This window comes from Mobula hypostoma, chromosome 9 (genome assembly GCF_963921235.1).
Source record: "Mobula hypostoma chromosome 9, sMobHyp1.1, whole genome shotgun sequence".
Lineage (NCBI taxonomy): Eukaryota > Metazoa > Chordata > Chondrichthyes > Myliobatiformes > Myliobatidae > Mobula > Mobula hypostoma.
In genome coordinates, this window is record NC_086105.1 from 47,204,744 (window position 1) to 47,228,106 (window position 23,363).

General features: G+C 40.4%; 1 protein-coding gene across 1 annotated transcript in view; it reads right to left on the reverse strand.

Moving 5' to 3' along the window:
- Positions 1-23,363, reverse strand: part of pnpla8 (patatin-like phospholipase domain containing 8) — a 97,060-nt gene that overhangs the window by 29,942 nt on the left and 43,755 nt on the right. Inside the window, exons 6-7 of the mRNA XM_063058234.1 lie at positions 9,015-9,186; positions 5,510-5,567 (exon numbers count right to left, since the gene is read on the reverse strand). Of these exons, the coding sequence (XP_062914304.1) occupies positions 5,510-5,567; positions 9,015-9,186 (230 nt within the window). The remainder of the gene's footprint in view (positions 1-5,509; positions 5,568-9,014; positions 9,187-23,363) is intronic.

The following is a 23,363-nucleotide window of genomic DNA, read 5'->3' on the forward strand; positions in this document are numbered from 1 at the left end:
ACATAACCTGCCCCTCTACCTACCTTCTTATCATCTACAAACTTGGCCACAAAGCCATCAATTTCATCATTCAAAACATTGACATATTACGTAAAAAGAAGCGGTCCCAACACCGACCCCTGCAGAACCCTACTAATCACCAGCAGTCAAACAGAAAAAGCCCCCTTTATTCCCACTCTTTGCCTCCTGCCAATCAGCCAATCCTCTATACATGCTAGTAACCTTCCTGTAATACCATGGGCTCTTATATTGTTAAGCAGCCTCATGTGCAGCACCTTGTCAAAGACCTTCTGAAAATCCAAGTACAGAACATCCACCGATTCTCCTTTGTTTAGCCTGCTTGTTATTTCCTCAAAGAACTCAAAAGATTTGTCAGGCAGGATTTTCCCTTTAAGGTAACCATATTGACTTTGGCCTGTTTTATCATATCCCTCCAAGTACCCTGAGACCTCATCATTTGACTCCAACATCTTCCTAACCACTAAGGTCAAGCCAACTGGCCTATAATTCCCTTTCTTCTGCATCATTCCCTTCTTGAAGAATGGAGTGATATTTGCAATTTACCAGTACTTCCGAACCATGCCAGAATTTAGTGATTCTTGAAAGATCATTACTATTGCTTCCACAATATTTTCAGCTATCTCTTTCACAACCCTGGGTGGTAGTCCATCTCGTCCAAGTGACTTGACTTCAGACTTTTTAGCTTTCCAAGCACCTACTCCCTACTAACAGCAATTGCATTCACTTCTGCCTCCTGACACTCTTGAATGTCTGATGTACTGCTGGTGTCTACTACAGTGAAAACAGATGCAAAATACTTATTTAGTTTGTCTGCTATTTCCTAGTCCCCCATTACTGTCTCTCCAGTGTCATTTTGCAGCGGTCCGATATTTGCTATCATCTCTCTTTTACTCTTAATATATCAGAAAAAATCTTTGATATCTTCTTTGATATTAGTGGCTAGCTTACTTTCATATTTCATCTTTTCCCTCCTTATGGTTTTTTGTTGCCTTTTGTTGGTTTTTAAAAGCTTCCCAATCCTTAAATTTCCCACTAATTTTTGCTCTATTATATGCCGTCTCCTTCGCTGTTATGTTTTTTTTTACTTCCCTTGTCAGCTCTGGCTGTGTCATCCTGCCTTTAGAAGTCTTCTTCTTTGGTAAGAACCTATCCTGTGCCTTCGAAATGTCTCCCAGAAGCTCCGGCCATTGTTGTTCTCCTCTCATCCCTGCTAGTGTCCCCTTCCAATCAACTTTGGCCAGCTCTTCTCTCATGCCTCTATTCCACTGTAATACTGATACATCTGACTTTTAGCTTCTGCCTCTCAAATTACAGGATGAAGTCTATCATATTATGATCATTGGCTCCAAAGGGTTCCTTTACCTTAAACTCCATAATGAAATCAAGTTCATTATACAAGACCCAATCCAGAATAGCCTTTCACCGTGGCCTCAACTACAAGCTGCTCCAAAAAGCCATCTTGTCAGCATTCTACAAATTCTCTCTCTTGGGATCCAGCACCAACCAGGTTTTCCCAATCTACATACATATTGAAATCTTGCATGACTATCGTAACATTGCCCTTTTGACATGTGTTTTCTATCTTCTGTTGTAACTTGCAGCCCACATCCTGGCTACTGTTCAGGGCCTGTATGTAACGCCCATCAGGGTCTTAACTCTATCCACAAGGATTCTACATGTTTTGATCCTATTCACCTCTTTCTAATGATTTCATTTAATTTTTTACCAACAGGGCCACCCCTTCCCCAGACCTACCTGTCCTTCCAATACAATGTGTATCCTTGGATGTTAAGCTCCCAACCACAACCTTCTGTAAGCTACGGCTCAGTATGCCTACAACATCATACCTACCAATCTCTAACTGCGCTGTAAGATTTACTTTATTCTGTAAACTGCATGTATTCAAATATAACACCTTCGGTTCTGTATTCATCAACCTTTTCAATGTTGTCCCTATGTTACACTGGAACTCATCCCACTGACTGCAATCTTGACAGTCTCACTACACACTGTAGCTAGTTGCGTATCAATGCCCCATCCTCAGCCCTCTCATTCTGGTTCCCATCCCCCTCTGCTAAAGCAAACCTGCTCGTAAGGATATTGGTTCCTCTTTGGTTCTGGTGTAACCCCTCCCTTTTGCAGAGGCCATGCCTTCCCCAGAGCTTCCCCACTAATAAGAACATCTTCAAAGGCAGTGCATCAAGAAGTGGCATCCACCTTTAACGGACCTCAGCATTCACGACATGCCTTACTCTCAGTACTAACATTAGAGGTAAGGTATAGGAGCCTTGAGACACACAGCCTTAAAAACAGCTGCTTCTCCTCTGCCACCAGATATCTCAACAATCCATGAACTCATGAACATTATGTTACTTTTCCTTTTTGCTCTATTGATTTATTTTTATTTAACTTATAGTTTTTTTTATAACTTGCACTGTATTGCTGCCACAAAACAAAATAAATCATGACATGCGTCACTGATAATAAATCCGATTCTGATTCAATTACAAAGTCAAAATACATTAAAGTAATACCTGACGTAGATTGTCAATAAACCTCTTTTATAAAGCTAATTTTACAAGGAATTTACTGTCAGTTTGCTTCATCTTTATTCAAAGTGTGAAATAAGTTGTTTTGTTTGATGTGACATGCAGCGTTATACATTCCACACACCAACTGTATCATGAGTGAAAACCTGTCATAAATATCTGCTTGAGGATCTTATGGGTTCTGCCACTGAGTGTCTGAACACTAGAGAAACAAGACACTGCAGGTGCTGGAATCTATAGCAACAACTGAAACTCTATCAGACTCTATACTTTGACAATTCCTATCCTTCTACTGATGCTGCTTGGCCTGCTTAGTTCCTCTAGCAGATTGTTTGTTGAGTTTGTGAGCACAACTGTTTACTAGCGTGCCCAATATTAGCTGCTTGAAATGGAAAATCAATTTGGCCTTTACTTTGTTCAGCATAAGCATTAGCAGAGTAAATCTTTCTAATTATAAACTAATTTCACTCTCCAGGATGCTGATGATACCAATTTCTATTCCTTTAGATCTTTCCAGATGAACAGTAAACAATAACAAAGACAAATACTTTGATTTCAAAACATTAGTTTTTCCTCCATGGTTCACTAAGTGACTGAGGCCAAAGGCCAATTTATACTTCTGCGTCAAATCTATGCCGTAGGTACGGCGTAGCCGCGTACCCTATGCTGTAGCCTGACACGCACCTCCCCAAAAATGTAATTACGCGTTGTGGCGACGCAGACCACAACTGTGATTTGTCTGCTTGGTGGCATCGCATTTCCTCCTACGCTGCAATAGCTTCCCATTGGGCAACTGAAGGGCAGGGAAGAAACTCTGGCTGCAATGCTTTCCATAAAGCTTTACAGACCTCCGAAATTATGGAGGACCCTGTGCTTGACGCCAGTTTGTAGCTAGCTGCTACAGCCTGTTGACTTCCACCTGAAGCTAAAACTCGAATGGTGATGCCAGTCTCTGAGTATACTGAGCGTACACTGATGCGAAATAGATGGTTGGAGATGATGAACCAAATCGTCAAATCTACCTGCCGACATCCAAAAATATGTGAAGTGCATTTCCTCATCCATGTCTCTCAGTGGCCGGACAAGCACAGAAAATTCACCCTCCTTCAGTTTCAGTCGCCATTATTTGAAGTTTGAGTTTCTTCGTGTTGAAGAAACTCCACACAGTGGCATAGAAACCCCACCGCCAACCAGCGTTTTGGCAGTGAGTTGCAGAGCGATGCAGACACACCAACGCACAAGTATAAATGCTCACAACGGCGTAGCCCACTTGCGTAGGCTACTTCGCAGGAGTATAGATCAGCTTTAAGTATGTAGTTCTCTGCTTGGACGATGAGATGAACAAATATCAAAAGCCCCAACAACCTTTGGTACTGCTAAAACCCAGCAGCTTTTTCACCACTGAGTTACAGATAGCTGGCTCATCTTGTGGATGGAGTGGTGGAGAGAGGAGGAGAGATGAGAATTCTTTACAATTTAGTCAATTTGCATGAAGCAACTGTGCATTACTCGAATAAGTTGTCTGAAACAGCAATGCTGACTAGACAGAGCTAGCCTTAAGTTTTATCTCCTGACTTATTAAAAATATTTACTGAAAATAAATTTTCTTCAAAAAAAAAGTCCCAAATAACTAATTTCTGTGATTACATCAAAAGGACTGATAGAACATGGGGGGAACATAGTTCCAGAAAATTAGTTGAAGGGATATGCTACTTTTCAGGAGCCATATCTGGCAAGTGCTCCTTCAGTCCACTTACTTCAGAATGTGTTTAGTAACAGCACAGAAGGTAAAGTATTAATCTACATGGGGATCTACCCTAATTTTTTTACACTGGGGAATATTCTAGTTTCCCTCAGATCTTATGACCCACCGAATAACGTTGCAATTCTCATCAAAAATTATCACTCGAGGATACAGTAACAGCAAAGCATTCTAGCGGGGAAAAAGGCCCATCAGAAATACAATCCAAGAAGTAATAATGACGTACAATTTATAGTTTAACAGCAATATAACATTTTGATAAAGGTAAAATGTCAATAGTGTCCTTATTCGTAAAAGTCAGGTGCATAAAGATTAAATTTCAATACTCATGCACAACGCAAGCCTCACGTGATGAAAGCTGAAATGCTAATCTTCAAATTCTAATCCTAAAATCTCTTTCAGATCCCCCTTCTCCAAATTCAGTCACCTAATATTACCATATTCTTATATTATTCAGCACCGACATTGCTGTGCAATTGTGTTATTTGTTTATTTTGCTCCAATTACATTTTGTTTTATCTGAAGACGTTAAGCAGCTCAAGTTTTGAGCTTAAAAAAACTCTTAAAAGCTTAGTCTATTTTGGAATAAGTATATTTGACGTACATTACTGTTTGGTTTTATGGGCTATAGATTTTGAAAATCTGCACTCGTTCCATGTTCTCTCCTTATGCAGTAACTAGGTTTCTGACAAGTTATAATTATTACAGTCAGGTCCCTATCTATCCTTCTGCAACAAGATTGGAGGTGGAGGTGCATTTACTGAAATCATCATTAAGAAGATCATACAACATATCAAAATAGGAGCAGGAACGGGCAACTTCATACTTGGCCTCCCATTAAATAGGATCATGGCAGTTCTTTCCAGGTCTCATTTCCTCATGTGCTATTTCCCCATAGCTATCGATTTTCTGAACTTTCAAAGATGTACCTGCTTCTTTTTTCAATAACCCCCAGTGATCTAGCCATGACCCTTTGGTGCAGACAATTCCAAAGATTCACCATCTTCTGCAAGATGACAAAATATGGTTATGCTTTTGTTAAGTACTGATGGCATTCAAGTCAAGTGGCTACAAGATAATTTTTCCTATGATGGTCATAGTTACTGGAGTATACAATGTGCTAATGCATTCTGTCAGTAAGCCAAGTACCTTTGATTTGAAATACAGACTAGCTCACCTTTGGGCTTTTAGGATTCCTTGCAGTTTGAATTAAAAGATCTTCACCCATTCTTTCCCTGTAATCAAGAACATTAGTCATAGTAAGAAACACCTGAACTTCAAACTAAACTTCAATTAAAAAAAACATTGTAAACTGTTTCACTGATTCAGTGCATACTTAGTTCTTGTGATCGACAGACACTGGATAAATATACTGTAATTGAACTTATTCACATTCAGCAAGACTGATAAACCAATATAACTGAACTGCTAAGGTTAGTTGATTACTTTTCTAATGGTAGGTCTATAAACAGAGAGAAAAAATGTAGTTCCTGAGATACAGTTAATCCTTAAAAGTATCAAAACTTTTACATGCTTTGTATTTTCTAGCAGCATAAGTATTTGCTACCACACTCTCCTGATCTTCACTTTCCCTGCTGTTTAATAGATGACACATTTTCTGTAAACATCAGACAATACAGCAACTGCATGAAAATTCATAGGCTGAAAAAGAATTGTATAAAGACCTCTACTATTGTGCAAAATATTTTAGATAGCAGTAACTACAGAACAATAGATTCAAGGGAAGAAACTCCGGTATTCAAACTCTAAACTTGAAGATTGAGGATTAATAATATCAATTAAGGTGATGAAGTTAAGACCAGGATTCTGAAAGAGACAACCTGACATTATCTGCACAGGGTGAATATTGGCATGGAACAGGCCAAACAAATTTAATTTACATAAAAATTATCTGAAAAGATTCACTTTCTATCACAAATTCCAAATGTTTGATGATGTTATAATCATGTAGGCAGAAATTAGGGGTGCAGGCCATTCACACACCTCACCTCCCTTCTCAGAGCAAGGAGGAAAGAGCACATCATATTTCATTAGGGCTTTCTGCCGTTGAGATTTGATCACGAACAACCAGTTTCCCTTTATAATATATATAAGATCTTAAGGGAGTCATGACAAGATAGATATTGAGATGGTTTTCCTAGAGGGAGAGTCTCAACTGAAAGGACGTAATTACAAGTTGAGGCAGCTATTTAAAACGCAGCAGTGTGGGAATTTCTTCCTGTGTAGAGTGAATCGCTGGAATTCCTTATCCCAGAGGGTTCTAGAGGTTAGCTCAGTGAAATTAATTAAAATAGATGAATTTTGGGAAATAAGCGAACTAGTATAGAAGAGCTGAGGCCTTGGGCAAATCAGCCAAATTTATATTGAATGTTGGGAAAGTAGGTGGGACCTAGTGCTGATTTCTGCTCCAGTTTTCCTGTGATTTAGATTAAAATTCTAATATCTGTTATAGCAATTCTCTAGTGGGATAGGTGATAGTACCTTAGATAACAAATGTGGGCAGAATTCTGACCTACTGAGACACAGCCAGAGGCAGATTCTGCATGCATGCACAGAAAGCCTGTGGCATGGACAATCAGAAAAAGGAATCACAGCTTCTTTTTGACTACTTGAATTATTAAAATGACCAGGTACCTGAAAGAAGAATACAGACCTAATGTCGACAAATAGAATTTATATTAATGGGCAAAAAGGGTGCTGTATGCATGGCAGGCGAAAGGTAATGTTTCTGTGCTGTGCAACTTCTAAGACTCTGCCGCTTATCCCATTACAATGGAATGCAATGACATGAAACCTGTTTGTATCTTACACACTTCTTGGGCTTCCAGTCAGATACAGGTAGCAATTATAACCAATGTTTCAATGACAAACTCTGCCACCTTCTTCAGGGATGATGATTGGGCATGTCTATTCTGGTGGTATTTATTGGTTATAATCGATAACTGTACCCAGCTGGAAGCCCGAGAAGAGTTTACTCGTCGTATACGCTGGGAAAGCAACCGAAGATACTAGAGAGTATCTTCTTTACAATCCAGACTATCACCCAGTTTCACTTAATCAATAAACATGTTGGTTTTGCATTTATTTGATCTCCTCATTCAAAATATGTGAACATTTGAGACCCATAACCAATCGTACAGACAATATAATTGTCTTTGAACTGATAAATGACATTTATTCCCTTCATCTGTTTCTGCCCTTTAAACAATCCTCTGTGATTTCAGTATATTGTCCACAACGCCATATTTCTTAGTTTTGTTTAATAACTTTTATATGTGATACTTTACTGACAGGCTTCAAGAAGTATAAAATATTTTATTCATAGTGACAGTCTCTCAACTATTTCGCCTGTTACAACTTCAAAAATTTCTAAAAGATCTTTCAAATCTGCTTTCGCTTCACAACTCCACATTGACACTGTTGATTCATTTTAAACACTTTGCTACCATTTTGCTTATGATTGATTCTAATATTTCCTACACGAGGCTAATTGGCCTGTTGTTCCCCATTTTTACTTCCTTTCCTCCACAGTCCTTGAACCCCATTTTCCAGTCTGTGGGGACCATTCTGGAATCAATGGAATTCTGGAAGATGACCATACATCCATTTTTTCCATGACCATTCCCTTCAAAAGTTCAAGATACAAGTCATCAAGTCCTGAGGATTTATCATCTTTCAGTCACTTCAGTTTTTTCCCCCCACTATATATTTTTTAAAAACTAAGTCTATTTTCTGCAGTTCCTCATTAATCTTCGGTCTTACTTCCAGGCTTTGTGCATCTCCATCCATGAAAGCATTATTTTTCAAACAAACTGTTTGCTCCTTACTCAGCACTACAAAATCTCATGTCTGTGTCTGTGAGGCAGACATATTGAACTTAGATAATCTCTTCCTTCAGCTCTAACCAAATCCATAGATTTTCCCAGCTAAGATCACAGGCTTTATCCTATACTTCATTACAATGCGTAAACACATGAGATTTTGCAGATGAAAATGTAGAGTAACACATACAAAATGCTGGAGTAACTCTGCAAGTCCGGCAGGATCAGTGGAAAAGAATAGAGAATCGATGTTTTGGACTGAAACTCTTCATCAAGACAAAGGCAGTACAATCTGTTTAGGGAGGAGGTCTAATGCAGTAGCTTTTAAAAGCTTGCTACTTTAACATGAGAACGCTAAACAAAATGCTTTACTGGGGAACACAGGAAACTAAATAAAACCAAATACCAATGTTCCATAAAACATTCAAATTTGTCACAAAATGGACAAGATGTAAAAAGACACAAGATGTTCTGCAGATGCTCCAAATGGTGAGCAACACATAATACACTAGAGGAACTCAGCAGGTCAGCCATCAACTATATATTTTAGGTTTCAGGCTTAGATCCTTTATCAGGACTCATTAGAATTCATAAAGACTACATTAGTACACATAAGTTAGCTATTGGCATAAGGAGAGCAATATGTATTTGCCAAGCTTATTAATTTCAATATGGGACATCCTTTTACTAACTCCTTGACTGCACAATCCAAAAATCCTCTTTAAAAACATTAATTACTCATATACAGAATGCTTACCTGGATTCTTACACAGTTGAGTGCTATAGGTGAGAGATATTGGGGAATTACTAAAAGAAAATCCAAGGATATTCAAAACTTACTTGAGTATTTTTTCCCAAGTCTCACTCTCATAAAAGGCATGGCTCCAGCCCATTTTCATAGTTCCCACTATTACATTCTGTTTAAATACATCTGTCCCTAACTTTCGGTACATTTCCTCACAATCATCCAATGCGATCTGGAAAAACCCCAACATGAAGGCAAGTATGGCACCTGCAAATGACAAAACAAACACAAACAAGCTCAATTACACCACAAATATCTAATAGTTTGATCTTGGATTTTCATCTGATGGAAGTTACATCTGAAAAACTATTTGAACTGTGCAAGGCAATTTTTAAGTACCTAATGATCACAGCAATCTAAGGGGGTACTCAAGCACACAAGTATGCATTGCTATATTACATAGCTCTGACTTTTCCTAGAAGAGTTTGGAGTATGCTGAAGGAGCCACAAACAATCTGCTGCAGGAACTCAATGGTGCTCACTGACAACGTACAGCCCACTATTTTGGTGATCAACTCTGCTGACCATCTCTGCTAGAAAGTATCATCACGGGAGAAAAAATCAGTTGGAATTTCCTTGCATCTTGTTACAAAGGACCAATAGCCATTTTGGCCGTGTGCTGCCTGCTCGGAAAGATTTATAAGGAAGTGAGTAAATAAATCAGAACAAATGTTGATATTTGCTGTCAGTGGTGATTTGGAGATGTGGTGAACATAGGGTGTGAAGTCCATAACCATTGGTTTGGTAGGCCGGGGGTGAATGAGAGTTGAACCCGATTGACATTGTTCAGTTGTACAGTATTGCTATTTTATTAAATGTAACATTTTGCATGTATACCATTCAGCTGTGGAGGTGGTAAACCTTACAAAAATCAAGCTGTAAAGCACAGGCTGTGGTTTCTGTCTTAAATAAACTTATTCAGAAAAAGAGGAAATTTTTTTTATTGGCACATCATCAAGAGATGTGGAACAAAGACTAGTAAATATAGGTGAACTAATGGAATATGAGGAGGCAGCTAAGATACTATACATCTGATTTAGGTATTTATATGAAATATTTGGGAACAACAATGACAAAACTGAATACTAAGGCAAGCAATTGCACACGCAGAAGGCAATTCAGGAAATATTTTTGTTTGAGTGTCGCTATAATAACTAAGGATAAAGCTAAAGGAGATTCAAGAGTCAGTAAATGATTGATACATTTAAATTCTATAACAATCAATAATTCATAATGAAGGATGCAATAATGGAATACTTCAGAAATAAAAATAAGATCAAGGAGAATCAGCACAGATTTATGAAGGGGAAAGCATTGTTCCAATAATCTGTTGGAGCTCTTTCAGGATGTGACATTAAATACAGTAGGTAAGGGGAAGTTAGTGGATGTGGTGTATTTGAATCATCAGAAGGACATTGTTAAGATTACAAACAAAAGGCTGGTCAACAATATTAGTGCACAAGGAATTTATGGCAGCATACAGGCATGGATTGAGAACTGTTTGTCTGAAAAGTTAGCAGTCTGTGAGCAGGAACAGAGGAGATCTCTGCATTGTCCATACATGACAGGACAAAAGGCAAACAGTCTCTAGTATTTCCATTAAATTGTCCCGAAAATATCAGTATCAACAGATGCCCTGCTGCAAGAGAACCATTGTAAACATTATCAAGGGTATCACAAAGTTAGCTCTTCTCAGAGGGCCTCAACCTGCAGCCTGTAGTACCTAGAAAAAGTCCACACCTTGTTCATGAAATTAAATTGGCATAGTTGGGTGATAAGAGAGTGTGCAAAAGGTTGAGCAATGATAAAATGCAAGAGGTTGAGCAACACACTGACAATCATATATGCAAAGGTTCTGCTCATCTCTTAACACCAAAGCATCCAAGCTAAGGTTCTACCAAAAGGAGCACTTAGAACTGCTGTGAATTGAGACAGAGAGACAGGGTGTTATTGGAGGGAATATTTCAAAGTCTTCCTCAACTATCAGTTTGCCCCTAAGATGAGCACAATAGAAACTAATACTAGCTAACCTTATGGTTTCGTCTGATCAGCAAGAAGTTGGAAAGACTATATTTCATGATTGTGGATTCACAATCTTATCATCAACATCTGGGATGAGAAGAATTTTGCAGAAAACATTAGAGATGGCATAATTGTGAGTATCTTCACGAAAGGAGACTGGGCTTTGTATGGTAGCTACATGATGTAGTTGCCACAGGAAAAGCCATCACCGTGGTCCTTCTAAATCATCCCTTCCAGGTGGCCAAGAGCTGCTCCCTAGACTCCAGTATAGAATCCATCCATCTAAAGTTACAAAGAACATAACAGTCATAGTCCAACAAAAATGCACCTGCAGCTACTTTATACAGCCTGTTTTCGGCCTTACCATAGCCTTTAACTTCAATAAGGACCGTGGAACCTCCTTCTAAAATTGCAATTGCCCACAAAAAATCATCTCCATGTTTGCTCCAAAGAGATTTAGCTCAGAAGACAAATATGAAATTTCCAAGTTTGCTGATGATACTAAATTAGGTGGACTTGAGAGGTTGGGGAAGAAAATGGAAATAGAAACAAGCTAAGTGGGTGTGGAGAACACAACAATTCACCCATTGGTGCACGAAACCCTATGTTTTGAGGAGGTGGGGGGGATTGCTTTCAAGAAAACTAGCCACATCATGATTTTCCACAACATGAAGTCGCATCATCTATGCATGTGTCAAGAGAAAAGTTGAAAACAAATATATTTTGCAAATGTATGTTTCTTTTATTATTTTTCATAACATTGGTGCAAGTATATTTTATTTTATTTCTCAGATACTTGTGTTGTGCTTAATGAATTCTGAGGCTAAATTTCCATTACCTGATGACCATAAAATGGGGGTGGGGGGTCACCTGTAATGAGAAATGGTAACACACACTTAGTGGCCACTTTATTAGGTACAAGTGTGGAACCTAGCATGATCTTCTACTAATGTAGTCCATCCACTTCAAGGTTTGATGTGTTGTGCATTCAGAGAAGCTCTTCTGCACACCAATGTTGTAATGTGTGGTTATTTAAGTTCCTGTCTCCTTCCTGACAGCTTTTTTTAAACAAAACTACAAGTTTATTCACAGAAAAATACAAATATTTACAAGACAGTGAACAAATTCAAATTAAAATACGATTATTACTGTCTATAAAACAGCCAATTCCCTGGGGGCTCACTACTCCCAGAAATTCTCCACCATATGCATGGTGACCGCATGCTCCCTCTCTTCAGACACCCAGGCTCGAACATATCCCTGGAAGAGGAGCAGGCAGTCAGTCTGGGCAGAGCCCTTGATTGCTGGCCACCTGGACCTGTGAATTGCCATCTTGGCCAGGCCCAAGAGCAACCCAGCAGTAGATCCTCCAAGCGACCTGCTGCCCCCTTCCATCCTAGGTGCCCGTATATCAGCAGCGCAGAGCTGAAGTGGAACCAAATTCTGAGGAGCATTACTCATACAATCAGATATTCAAATAGGGGCTGCAATCTCTACAATCCACGTAAATGTGATACACTGACTCCTCCCATCCATAGGTGGACAGGGTGTCAGTGAACCAATTTAAAAACCTGTTGCACGGTACTGCCCTATGCAACACCTTCCTCCCCAGGTCCACATTGTGCAGGAGAAAGATCTCTGCCTAAAGAGATTTCTACTGGGAACCTCCCCAACATCAGATGGTAAAACAAACTACCATGGCGAACCTTCCTGTCAGCTTGAACCAGTCTGACCTCTCTCATTCTCAAGGTGTTTTAACCCACAGAACTGCCACTCACTGGATATTTTTTGCCTATCACACCACTTTCTGTAAACTCTTGGGACTGTCATGAATGAAAATGACATGAGATTAGCATTTTCTGAGGCACTCAAACCGTCCTGTCTGGCACCAACAATTATTCCGCAGACAAAATCACTTAGATCACATTTCTTCCCTCATTCTGACATTTGGTCTGAACAGCAACTAAACCTCTTGGCCATGTCTGTACATTTTTATACAGTGAATTGCTAACACACGATTGGCCAATTAGATATTTGCATTAATAAGTAGGTGTACTTAATAAAGTGGCCGCTGTGTGTATTTTTCAAGGGACCAGGGTTCTCTTAGGCAAGAGTTACTCAAAACTAACATGGAAGTGTAGCAGGCAAGTAGGAAACAAAACAGAATGTTAGCCTTTGTTAAAATAATTTGAATATTAAAAAAGTCCTACTGCAATTTTTGATGATACTGAACTTTGAGTACTGCAGACAGTTTTGGAGTCTATACCAAAAAAATACAATGCATTTGACGTAGATAGTACTCAACAAAGATCCACCACAAGAGTCACTGTGATGGCAGATTGATCATACGAGGACACAGTGCATAGTGAGTAGAATTAGTCTGTACAGCCCAGAGGTTAGAACATTACATTCCACTCTGACCTATCAGTGGGTAACCTCCTGCACTATTATAACTGAGCCCAATGCAAGCTTGGGGATCAGCACCTTATCTTCCACTTGGACATGTTGCAACCTTCTGGACAACATAAAATTCAACAATTCAAGTAACTCGCTTTCTCCGTTTTGTATCAGTTCTGGCCAGGTTACTGAATGTCATACAACTCCATTGGCTCAGTTTTTTCTCTTCATGAGCACATCCTGGTCTGCTGCACTTTTCCTACAGTCCTGTCTTTTTTTACTGCTTTTTTCCTTTGAATTTTTACTGTCTCTTTCTAACTTCCTTCATTGACCTATCAATCAGATAACCTTACCAACAGATTATCCCCACAGCAATCCTGGCCTCAGCTTCTCAGCTACAGTACTTGCTTTGTATGATCCATCCTGCACTCTCTGCAACTTAAAACTTGTTTTCTTTCTTCTGACAAATGGGCTTTGACCTGAAGAGTTAACTGTTTCTCTTACCACAGATACAATCTAATCTGCTGGGTGTTTCCAGCATTTCAGTTCCAATTTCAGTGTACAAACCAATTTATGCTCATACTTGAAGAAATCGATTGGTCATAATCTAGCGAAATGAATGACATCGCCAAGGGAGCAACATCATGATTCTATGATAAGACCACACATCTTCAACACTCTGTCCAGGCATGTTAAGTAAGGAGAGCGATGAAAATTAAAATAGTAAAATGTGATAAAACTGCAAAGGATAAAACAAAAATTAGGCCAAATATCAGAAAATTCAAGGAATGCATCATTATGGAAAGATAGAAACAAAAATAAAACACGAGTTATTTAATGATTGTACATTTTCTTTCTGCTCAAATGAACTAAATTGGCAGATTTTTCAGGCTTGTCTGTAATTATCTTGTGAGTAAAGGCAAATACGGTTCAATATACTGGAAAAAACTAAGGGAGACATTGACCTAGTAATTATAGATCAGTTTACATAATATAGTGTATTCACAACCTCAGGACATCCAAAGCACTTTAAAATTAATGAAATCCTTTTGCTTTGAAGTCAGTGGAGAAAATGTGGCATCCAATTTGTATCCAAGGTCCCTCAAAAGGCAAAGTGCAAATGAACGGGAATATTTAACCTGACATTGGTGAAGGGGTAATCAGAGGCATAACAACAGGACAGACATTCTGATGACCTGCAAGCTGCCGGGCTCCTCAGTTGCACACAATTTCTACGAGTATCCTAATCCTCAATTCCTTGTTGCAAAAGGCAAGCAGTATTAGTAATATGTACAATAGTAATAAATAGGAATGGATTTTATGTGAGCATTTTGAGAGAAAAGACTGATTTTTTTTTTAAAACACACAGTTCACCCATTAAGAATAAAATACTTCAATTGATGTCTGTAGCTCCTGGCATCACAAGCAGCTGTTATCCAAAACCAATTGTCCTCACAGGATCATAGATTTATGACACAGAAGGCCATTCAGCCCATTGCATTCAAACTAGTTGAAAAGGGCTACTCAGTCTTACCTCAACTCCCAAAGCTAGCTCTGTAGTCCTGTGGATCATCTATATACTACTAAAACTCTCATGCTCTGCCTGTCTGCTTGTGACCTCCAATTAGCGCAAAGGATGCATTACAGCGGCACTTTTTTTGGCTAAATCGAATTAAAATGCGCTAACTTATAGAATGCAGGCAAAGTTCAGGGTTATATATTCGTATAAAATTGCTCATTCACCAAAATCAACAGGCTCCCTTTTAACCTGAGAGCCGATCCGCCATCATGGAAATCAGGACGCGACAGCCCGACGCATGTGCATGGCCAGTCTCAGCAGCGACACCTACCGGAGCAAAAGGGCAGGGCAGCTCTATTTCGAGGGGTCACATTCTGCTAATTACCATCAGCATGTGCAGGATTGGGATATATCTAACTGCCACCCATCAATAAGAGATAATTAAATCTTATTGTAATGATGTACTTTGAGACACCCATAAAACGCTTTGCTGCAGTCGAAGGACAGCGGTGACTATATCACGTCCATTTAGGACAGCACCAACCACATCATAAAGAATAATCAGCATCCTTTGGTGTTACTGCTTCCTATCTTCTATCCAGCACTAGGGTAAAAAAAAAAATGGTCAGCCAAATTATGCCGCATGGAAAGGGAAGGGGGACATTATGGTCAAGAGATGACACCAAACGTCATTGGGAAGTGGCAAGGGGAGATTGAGACAGAGAGACAGAGAGAAAACAAGAATCGGATGAGGCCAGGGCCGCACGACTCCAGGATCAAAGAGTCAGGACAAAAAAAGATGACAGAAGAAGAGACAGAGGAGGAGAGGCATGCACGTCTCCAGGATCAGAGACAAACAACAAACAGCAGAAGGGATGAAGAGACGGGGGATGAAAGGACTGCACGTCTCCAGAATGACAACGAGAGGCACAAGGGTAGAAGATAAACCAGAAATGATGCCATCAAAAGTGTCCTTTTTTAAATGAGGAGCAGCTATATTTGCTTTGCTAAGCCCCTTTCTTCTTTAATAAACTGAGGTTTTCTACTTCAGCTTCCAAAGCAAAGCGATACCAACAGCATTCAGGAAAATTTAATGTTCATTCTGGTCACATCAGATTGCACTACCCCTCTCTCAAAGGGTGCCCCAATGGGTCACCCTGTTGTCTAGTAACCCTTAAAATACACATCCAGCTACTTTTTAACCACGATGAGGGTTTTTATCCTCACTACCGAGGCAGACCATTCCAGACCACAACCACCCTTTGGATGAAAACATTTTTCCTCATCTCTTCTTGAAACCTTCTGCTAATTACTTTAATTCTGTGCCTCCCAAATTTTAACTTTTCTGGTTTACGAAATAGGTACATATTTCCATGCATCCTAAGAGGCCATTTCAGCCTATTAATCCTACGCTGACTCACAAAATAATTCTTCCCCACTAATTTTCCCTGTAATCTATTTTCCCTTCATTTCCATCAACCACTGTCTTTCCATGTCCTAGGTTCTACCATTTACCTATACTTTAACAGTAATTTATAGTGAACAGTTAACCTATCTTTTTATAGTGGGAGGATACTGGAGTACCCATAGAAGTCAACATGGTCACACGGAGAACATGCAAGTTGCACACAGGCAGCACCAGAGGTCAGGATTGAACCAGGATGACATTTTTTTTTAAACATCTTTTTCATATTGCCTACATTTAATTCCAAATCATCCATGTACAAGATGAACCAGACTTGCACCAGTCTTCAACCAATCATTATGTTCTGATCCCTGCACTGAGTAATTCTTACATCCTATCTACCACTTTCCCTACCTGCATTTCTGCTAGGCCATCACGAGACTTAGTCAAAAACCTTATTGAATTCAGATTACATCAAATACACCTGTTCTACATCTATCTTTCTGCAAAAGCCAAGTTTATTTCTGCTCTATAGATTGTTTAGAGCAGGGGCTCCCAACCGTTTTTATGCCATGGACCAATACGATTAAGCAAGAGATCTGTGGACCCTAGGTTGGAAACCCCTCTTTAGAAACTGGGGACATTACTTAGGACATTACTTGTATCTATCTTTCAGCACAAAAATAATGTTTAAAGTATATATTACTCAAAACATCCTTTCATTGAAAGAATATCAGTTGCTCCCCAACTTGGCCAGCAACTTTTCACAACCCAGAGTCAAGGGCCAACAGCTGGTAGGATGTGGAGGATGAGAGGTTGAAGTTTCCTCCTCTCCTCGCTCTCTATTAATAGACCCAAAGCTCAGTCCTTCTGCCTGCACTCTCCTGAGCACTCTCTGCTTTCGTCATGCCCAGAGGCAGCTGGAAACAGGGGCATAGACTCATTCAACAATTTCCTGCTTCTATAAACAGTTCAAATGGTTGCTGCCTGTGCCTACTGATCATGACAGTCAAGAGATTGTCCTGGGACATAGAGATCATTAAGTAGCTGTGCTGTAGCGGAGGCCCGTGCTGGAACGAGCCAAGTCCTCCCAGAAGCTGAGTAAACCATTGCCTATATCCAGCCACCTATTTTGCAGTAAAGCCCATAATTTGCAGTATGCCGCTTCCCTGTTCTTCTCCCAATAGTGCCATTACCAAAAAAGCCAGGATTATCCTTAGATTACTGCATCATCCAGCAACTACATCTTCAACAGTGCAGCATTCTCTCAGTACTACAGTGCAGCACACACCTAAATTATGTCCTCACATTATAGTACTGGGGAATGAATGCAAACCCTGAATAATATTGAGAATTTGATGTACAACTGAATCAAGAAATATTAACAGTGGAGGTCCACAGAGGTGTTTTCTCATATCCTATTAGTCTGAGAAGCTGAGGCTAGGATTGTTGTGGGGATAATCTGTTGGTAAGGTTTTTTGCGCTGCGACCGGTTTGACATTGACAATATTCTTGCAGACTGACCAACCGGGGGGGGCGGAAGTAGGGTTGCCAACGGACAAGAGTAGTGTTTGCCCCGAGAAAGTCTACAATAACCATGAAGCCTTGCGCGGGCACCAGTGCGCATGCGTGACCTGCGCATGCGTGTACCTGCCGATATTATTCTCTGCAAACCGTTTTTGGCGATTCTGTTCGGGGGTGGGGGTGGGGGGGTGTTAATCACAACCGAAATATTGGTAATAAGTGGCTAATACACTCAATTTCGTTTCTAAAAGGGTTTATCTAACGAATTTAATATTAAACACACAGCGCTTATTTTCCTCGCATGAATATAGTGATAAGTCAATCATCAGGGGAGGACGGGGAGCTTGAAGTATGTGTTGAAAGAACTTCCGTAGAAGTGGTAGAGGCAGGTTCGATATCATCATTTAAAGAAAAATTGGATAGCTATACGGACAGGAAAGGAATGGAGGGTTATGGGCTGAGTGCAGGTCAGTGAGACTAGGTGAGAGTAGCTTTCGGCACGGACTAGAAGGGCAGAGATCGCCTATTTCCGTGCTGTAATTGTTATATGGTCATATAAGTCACATAATAGCATCATAACATTTTAAGTAACGTTTGGATATTAAACATACAGCGCATATTTTCCTCGTATAAACATGTAAAATCATTGCAACGCACCAATATCGCTGAATCAGTGGGAGCCCTGGGCTTGTTTCCCTGCAATAACATGGTCCCATCGAGGGGTGATGGGAGACAGCGATACTCGAACGGGGTTCCTTATGTACAGTCTATTCTGCAATTTAGTTTTCGTTGCATTCATCGCAGAGATATGTTGGAAATGGAAGCAATGTTTTCAGTGCTTCCGTAGCTATCTCAGGATATTCAGCCTTGACTTTGATCCAGAATGCCGGCAGAGATGTTATGTCAAACACACTTTTCAGCCCACCGTCATTTGCAAGCTCGAGGAGTTGATCTCCTTCTCGCGCTGACATGGATGACGCGCGGGTAATGACCTCACGTGCGTAATGGTTCAACAGTGCACGTGACAGGGAATGAGGAAAGGTGGCGCTGACTCATATCGCCAAATCATATCGTTTCGCCGCGGCCCGGTAGCGGTCTGCGGCCCGGTGGTTGGGGACCGCTGCTGTTATTTATCACATTTGTGATGTTACAGCATTATTAAACTCCTTAATGGCACTAGTCTCTGGTTGAAGAAATGATTATAATGCCGAATAGTTTCAATATGGAGATTGTCAATACGTAGTCTGAGATATTAAAGATAAAGTGGATAAATATAGGATCATACATATAGGAAAACTAACTGTGAATTTTAAACAGTCATTTCTTTCAATATCTGGTTCCTGCACTGAACCTAGGCTAAGGGATGAAGGTCTTAACTGATGGGTACAACTGGTTGCATTACCATCTGGTATGGAGGGGTCACTGCACAGGATCGGAAATAGCTGCAGAGGGTTACAAACTCAGCCAACTCCATCATGAGCACTGGCCTCCACAGCATCAAGGACATATTCAAAAGACAGTACCTCTAAAAGGTGCCATCCATTATTGAGGACCACCATCACCCAGGACATGCTCTCTATTTATGGCTACCATCAGAGAGGAGATACAGGAGCCTCAGGATTTTCGGAACAGCTTCTTCCCCTCCATCATCAGATTTCAGAACAATGAACCAACCCATGAAGACTACCACACTGCTTTTGCTCTCTTTTTGCACTACTTGTTTCATTTTACTTAGTCATATAATACAATGGATTCTGCTTAATTGGGCCATCAGTTAATCAAGGCAGCCACTTATTTGTAACAATAGTAAGGCAATTCAGAACTGTTTAGTTCACTGCAGTTTCAAACATTCAGGCTTGGAGATGCCATTAATGGCTAAGAGTGAAAATGAAATGATTTCACTACTTCAACAAGTTGGAAACTACAAAGAATTTGAAGGCACCAACAATCAACACGAATGTTACAATGAAAATGAAGATTTGTAGCATACCATTGTCTGAAGGCAGTACATTACCTGCACTAGATGTCTACGCTGATTTTGTTCATTTACAGTCAAAAGGACGCGACGTGGATGAATTCCACCATTGTTAAGTATTGGAACTAAAACCATTATATAGTACTGAAGTAATATTGGTAATGTCTAATTCATACTGTATTTCCTTTAAATATGAAATTTGTTACTCAGTTCCTCTTTTTTAAAAAATGTTTTAAGTGCTTCCACAAAACTTCAGCTAACTGGGGCAGCCACTTAATTGGGCCAAAATGTAAATGGTCCCAATTAACCGTGATCGAAGGCGAGTTACTGGCACCTTAAAACTAGTTGCTTCAGGCAGATGGGGCTCATCAGCCGTGGTTGGCAGCTCATCTAGGAGAAGGAAATCTCTGATCTCAAACCTCCACTGTCTTGTGGATATACCCACTTATGGGGAAGGCTTCTGTAGTAAACCCCAAGGGAAAATCCACAGCTGGAGTCCCGAAGGTAGTCCTACATTGAGTTCAATGCTGTTGCAAGTGCTGCAACACCGCTGGTGCCAAGCTGTATCGACTTCTGCCTTTCCTTTGGATTCATCAGCTGCATGGAGAGGGGGAGCCTGCTACATGGGCAACAGCTTGCTCTCCATATTGTACTGCCCTGGCTTACGTACTGGCTTGCTTATCACTTAGACAGCTCAACCCCGACAGGGGTCTTATAGATGTATAGATTCCTTATTGTAATTTAGAGTACTTTTTAATGTATTTCACTGTATGGCTGCTACACAACAACATATGGCATTGATATTAATCCCCATTTTGATTCTGATTGTTAACCATATTTTTGTCTGCTGTCAACTGTGTTTTAAAAGCATCCAGTTGATATTTAGAGATATTAGAGGATCTGAGAGGAAGTTCTTCCCATGCAGAGCTTTCTCCATACAGAATGATCTACCGGAGGAAGTGGTCGAAGCAGGCACAACATTTTGAAGATATTTGAACAAGTAGATGGATAGAAAAGGAGAGAGGGTTATGGGTTACTGCAGGCAAATGGGAGTCTGAGGAAGACATCTTGGTTGACATGAATGAGATGGGCTGAAAGATCTCTTGCCATGCAGTCCAATTCTAGGAGGCTTTTATTGGTGGAAACAAAGAAGAAATTGATAATAACAGTCCCCATTAAACGATAGATCAGCACAAGACAGGTATTAAATAAGGAAAATGCAATATTATAAACTTCTTCAAGCTGTGAACTGTGCAATGTCATTCTGATATTAAGATTGTACAGGTAAGGTCAACGCCAAGGTGGGCAGTTTTGTTTACAAAAGACCAGAAAAATTAAGAATAACCCATTACAATGGCAGGCCAAAAAAAGACTAACTGATCAAAGACTTCAGCAACAAAATTCAACTTTCTGGAACAATACTAGAATATAAGCCTTCCAAGTTTTCATTGACTGAATCTATCAAATTACTTACTGATGTATACATGATGAACAGCCACAAAAACAATATCATAGGCCTCCAGCTTGGGTTACAGATCAAAATGAAAAGACAATTTTTTGAAGACCAACCCTGCCTATTAACCCCCACGACAGTGGATTCATGAAACAGGCTCAGAAAAATAGCTACTCATAAACACGAGAAATTCTGCAGATGCTGGAAATCCAAAGCAACGCACACAAAGTGCTGGAGAAACTCAGCAATTCAGGCAGCATCTAAAACAGTCAACATTTCAGGCCAAGACCCTTCAGGACTAGAAAGGGAGAAAATGCCAAAACAAAAAAGTGAAGGATGGGGAAGGAGGCTAGCTAGAAGCTGACAGATGAAGCCAGGTGGGTAAGAAGGGTGAAAGGCTGGAGAAGGAGGAATCTAACAGGAGAGGAGAGCGGACCATAGGAGAAAGAGGAGGACGGGACAGAGGGGGAGGTGATAGCAGGTGAGAAAAGTTAAGAGACCAGAGTGGGGAATAGAAGGAGGAGGGAGGGGGAGGGATTTTTTTTTTAACCGGAAGCAGAAATCCATGTTCATACCATCAGGCTGGGAGCACCAGATGCATTAGACAACACCAGAAGATCTGGAGGTGAAGGGTTGCCTCACCTGGAAGGACTGAATGGAGGTAAGGGAGGAGGTGAATGGGCAGGTGTAGCACTTTGGCTGCTTGCAGGGATAAGTGCCAGCAGGGAGATTAGAGGAGAGAGGCAAATGGACAAGGGAATCATGGAGGGAGTGATCTTGCAGAAAGCAGAGAGGGGGGGGTGGGGGGTTGAGAGGTAAAGATATGTTTGATGACAGGATCCGTTTGGACATGGTGGAAACTGTGGAGAATGATGTGTTGGATGTGGAGGGTCATGAGGTGGTAGGTAAAAACAAGAGGAGCTTTATCACTGTAAAGGTGGCGGGATGACGGAGTGAGCACAGAAGTCTGGGAAATGGAGATACGCGTGAGAGCAGTATCAATGGTGGAGAAAGGGAAACCCCATTCTTGGAAGAAAGAGGACATCTCTGATGTCCTTGAAAGGAAAGTCACATTCTGGGAACAGATATGACAGAGACAAAGGAAATGACAAAAAGGAATAGCATTTTTACAGGAGACCGGATGGGAAGACAAGATAACCATGGGAATCAATAGGTGTATAAAAGATGTTTGTCAACAGTTTGTTTCCAGAGATAGAGACAGAGGGGTCCAGAAATGGGAGGGAGGTGTCAGAATTGGAGGAAATGAATTTCAGGGCAGGAGGAACGATGGAGGCAAAGTTGATGAAATTGACGAGCTCAGTATGGGTGCATAAAGCAGCACCAATGCAGTTGTTAATGTAGTAGGGAAAGAGTTGGAGAGCATTATCAGGAAAGGCTTGCAACATGGAATGTTCCACACAGCCAACAAAAAGGTGGGCATAGCTGGGGCTTATGAAGGCGCCCATGGCTACACCTCAAGTCTGGAGAAAGTGGAAGGAGCCAAAGGGAAAATTGTAGAGAGTGAGGACCAGTTCTGCCAGACGGAGGAGGGTGGTGGTGAGGGGAACTGGTTGGTTCTTTTATTGAAAGAAGAGGAGAGCTTTAAGAACTTCTTGACGGAGGATAGAGGTGTATAGGGACTAGACATCCAATGTGAAAATGCGGTGGTAAGGGTCAGGGAATTAAAAGTTATTGAGGAGATTAAGAGCATGAGAAGTGTCATGGATGTGGTTGGGAAGGAACTGAACAGTGGGATAGAATAGAGTCAAGATATGAGGACAGAAGTTCAGCAGGAGCAGGCTCAGAACAGCTGGTGGGAAATTAATTAGTAACTTTGAAGTAGAATTGGATCAATAATTACTGACAGGTAGAAAGACTGAGGGTTAGAGATGTTAACTGCACAGCTTGTTTTCCCACAAGAAGAAAAAAGAATAAACTCATGTCCCAAACCAAAAGATAAACTGTCAATTTGAGAAACAGCTGAGAAAGAATAGGCTCTGATCTCCATTGAGCAGGCAGAATGTGTCAAAGCATTTGCTGAAGGACTCCTACCTGCAGCAAGGGAGATGGAGATTTTATCATTCTGGAC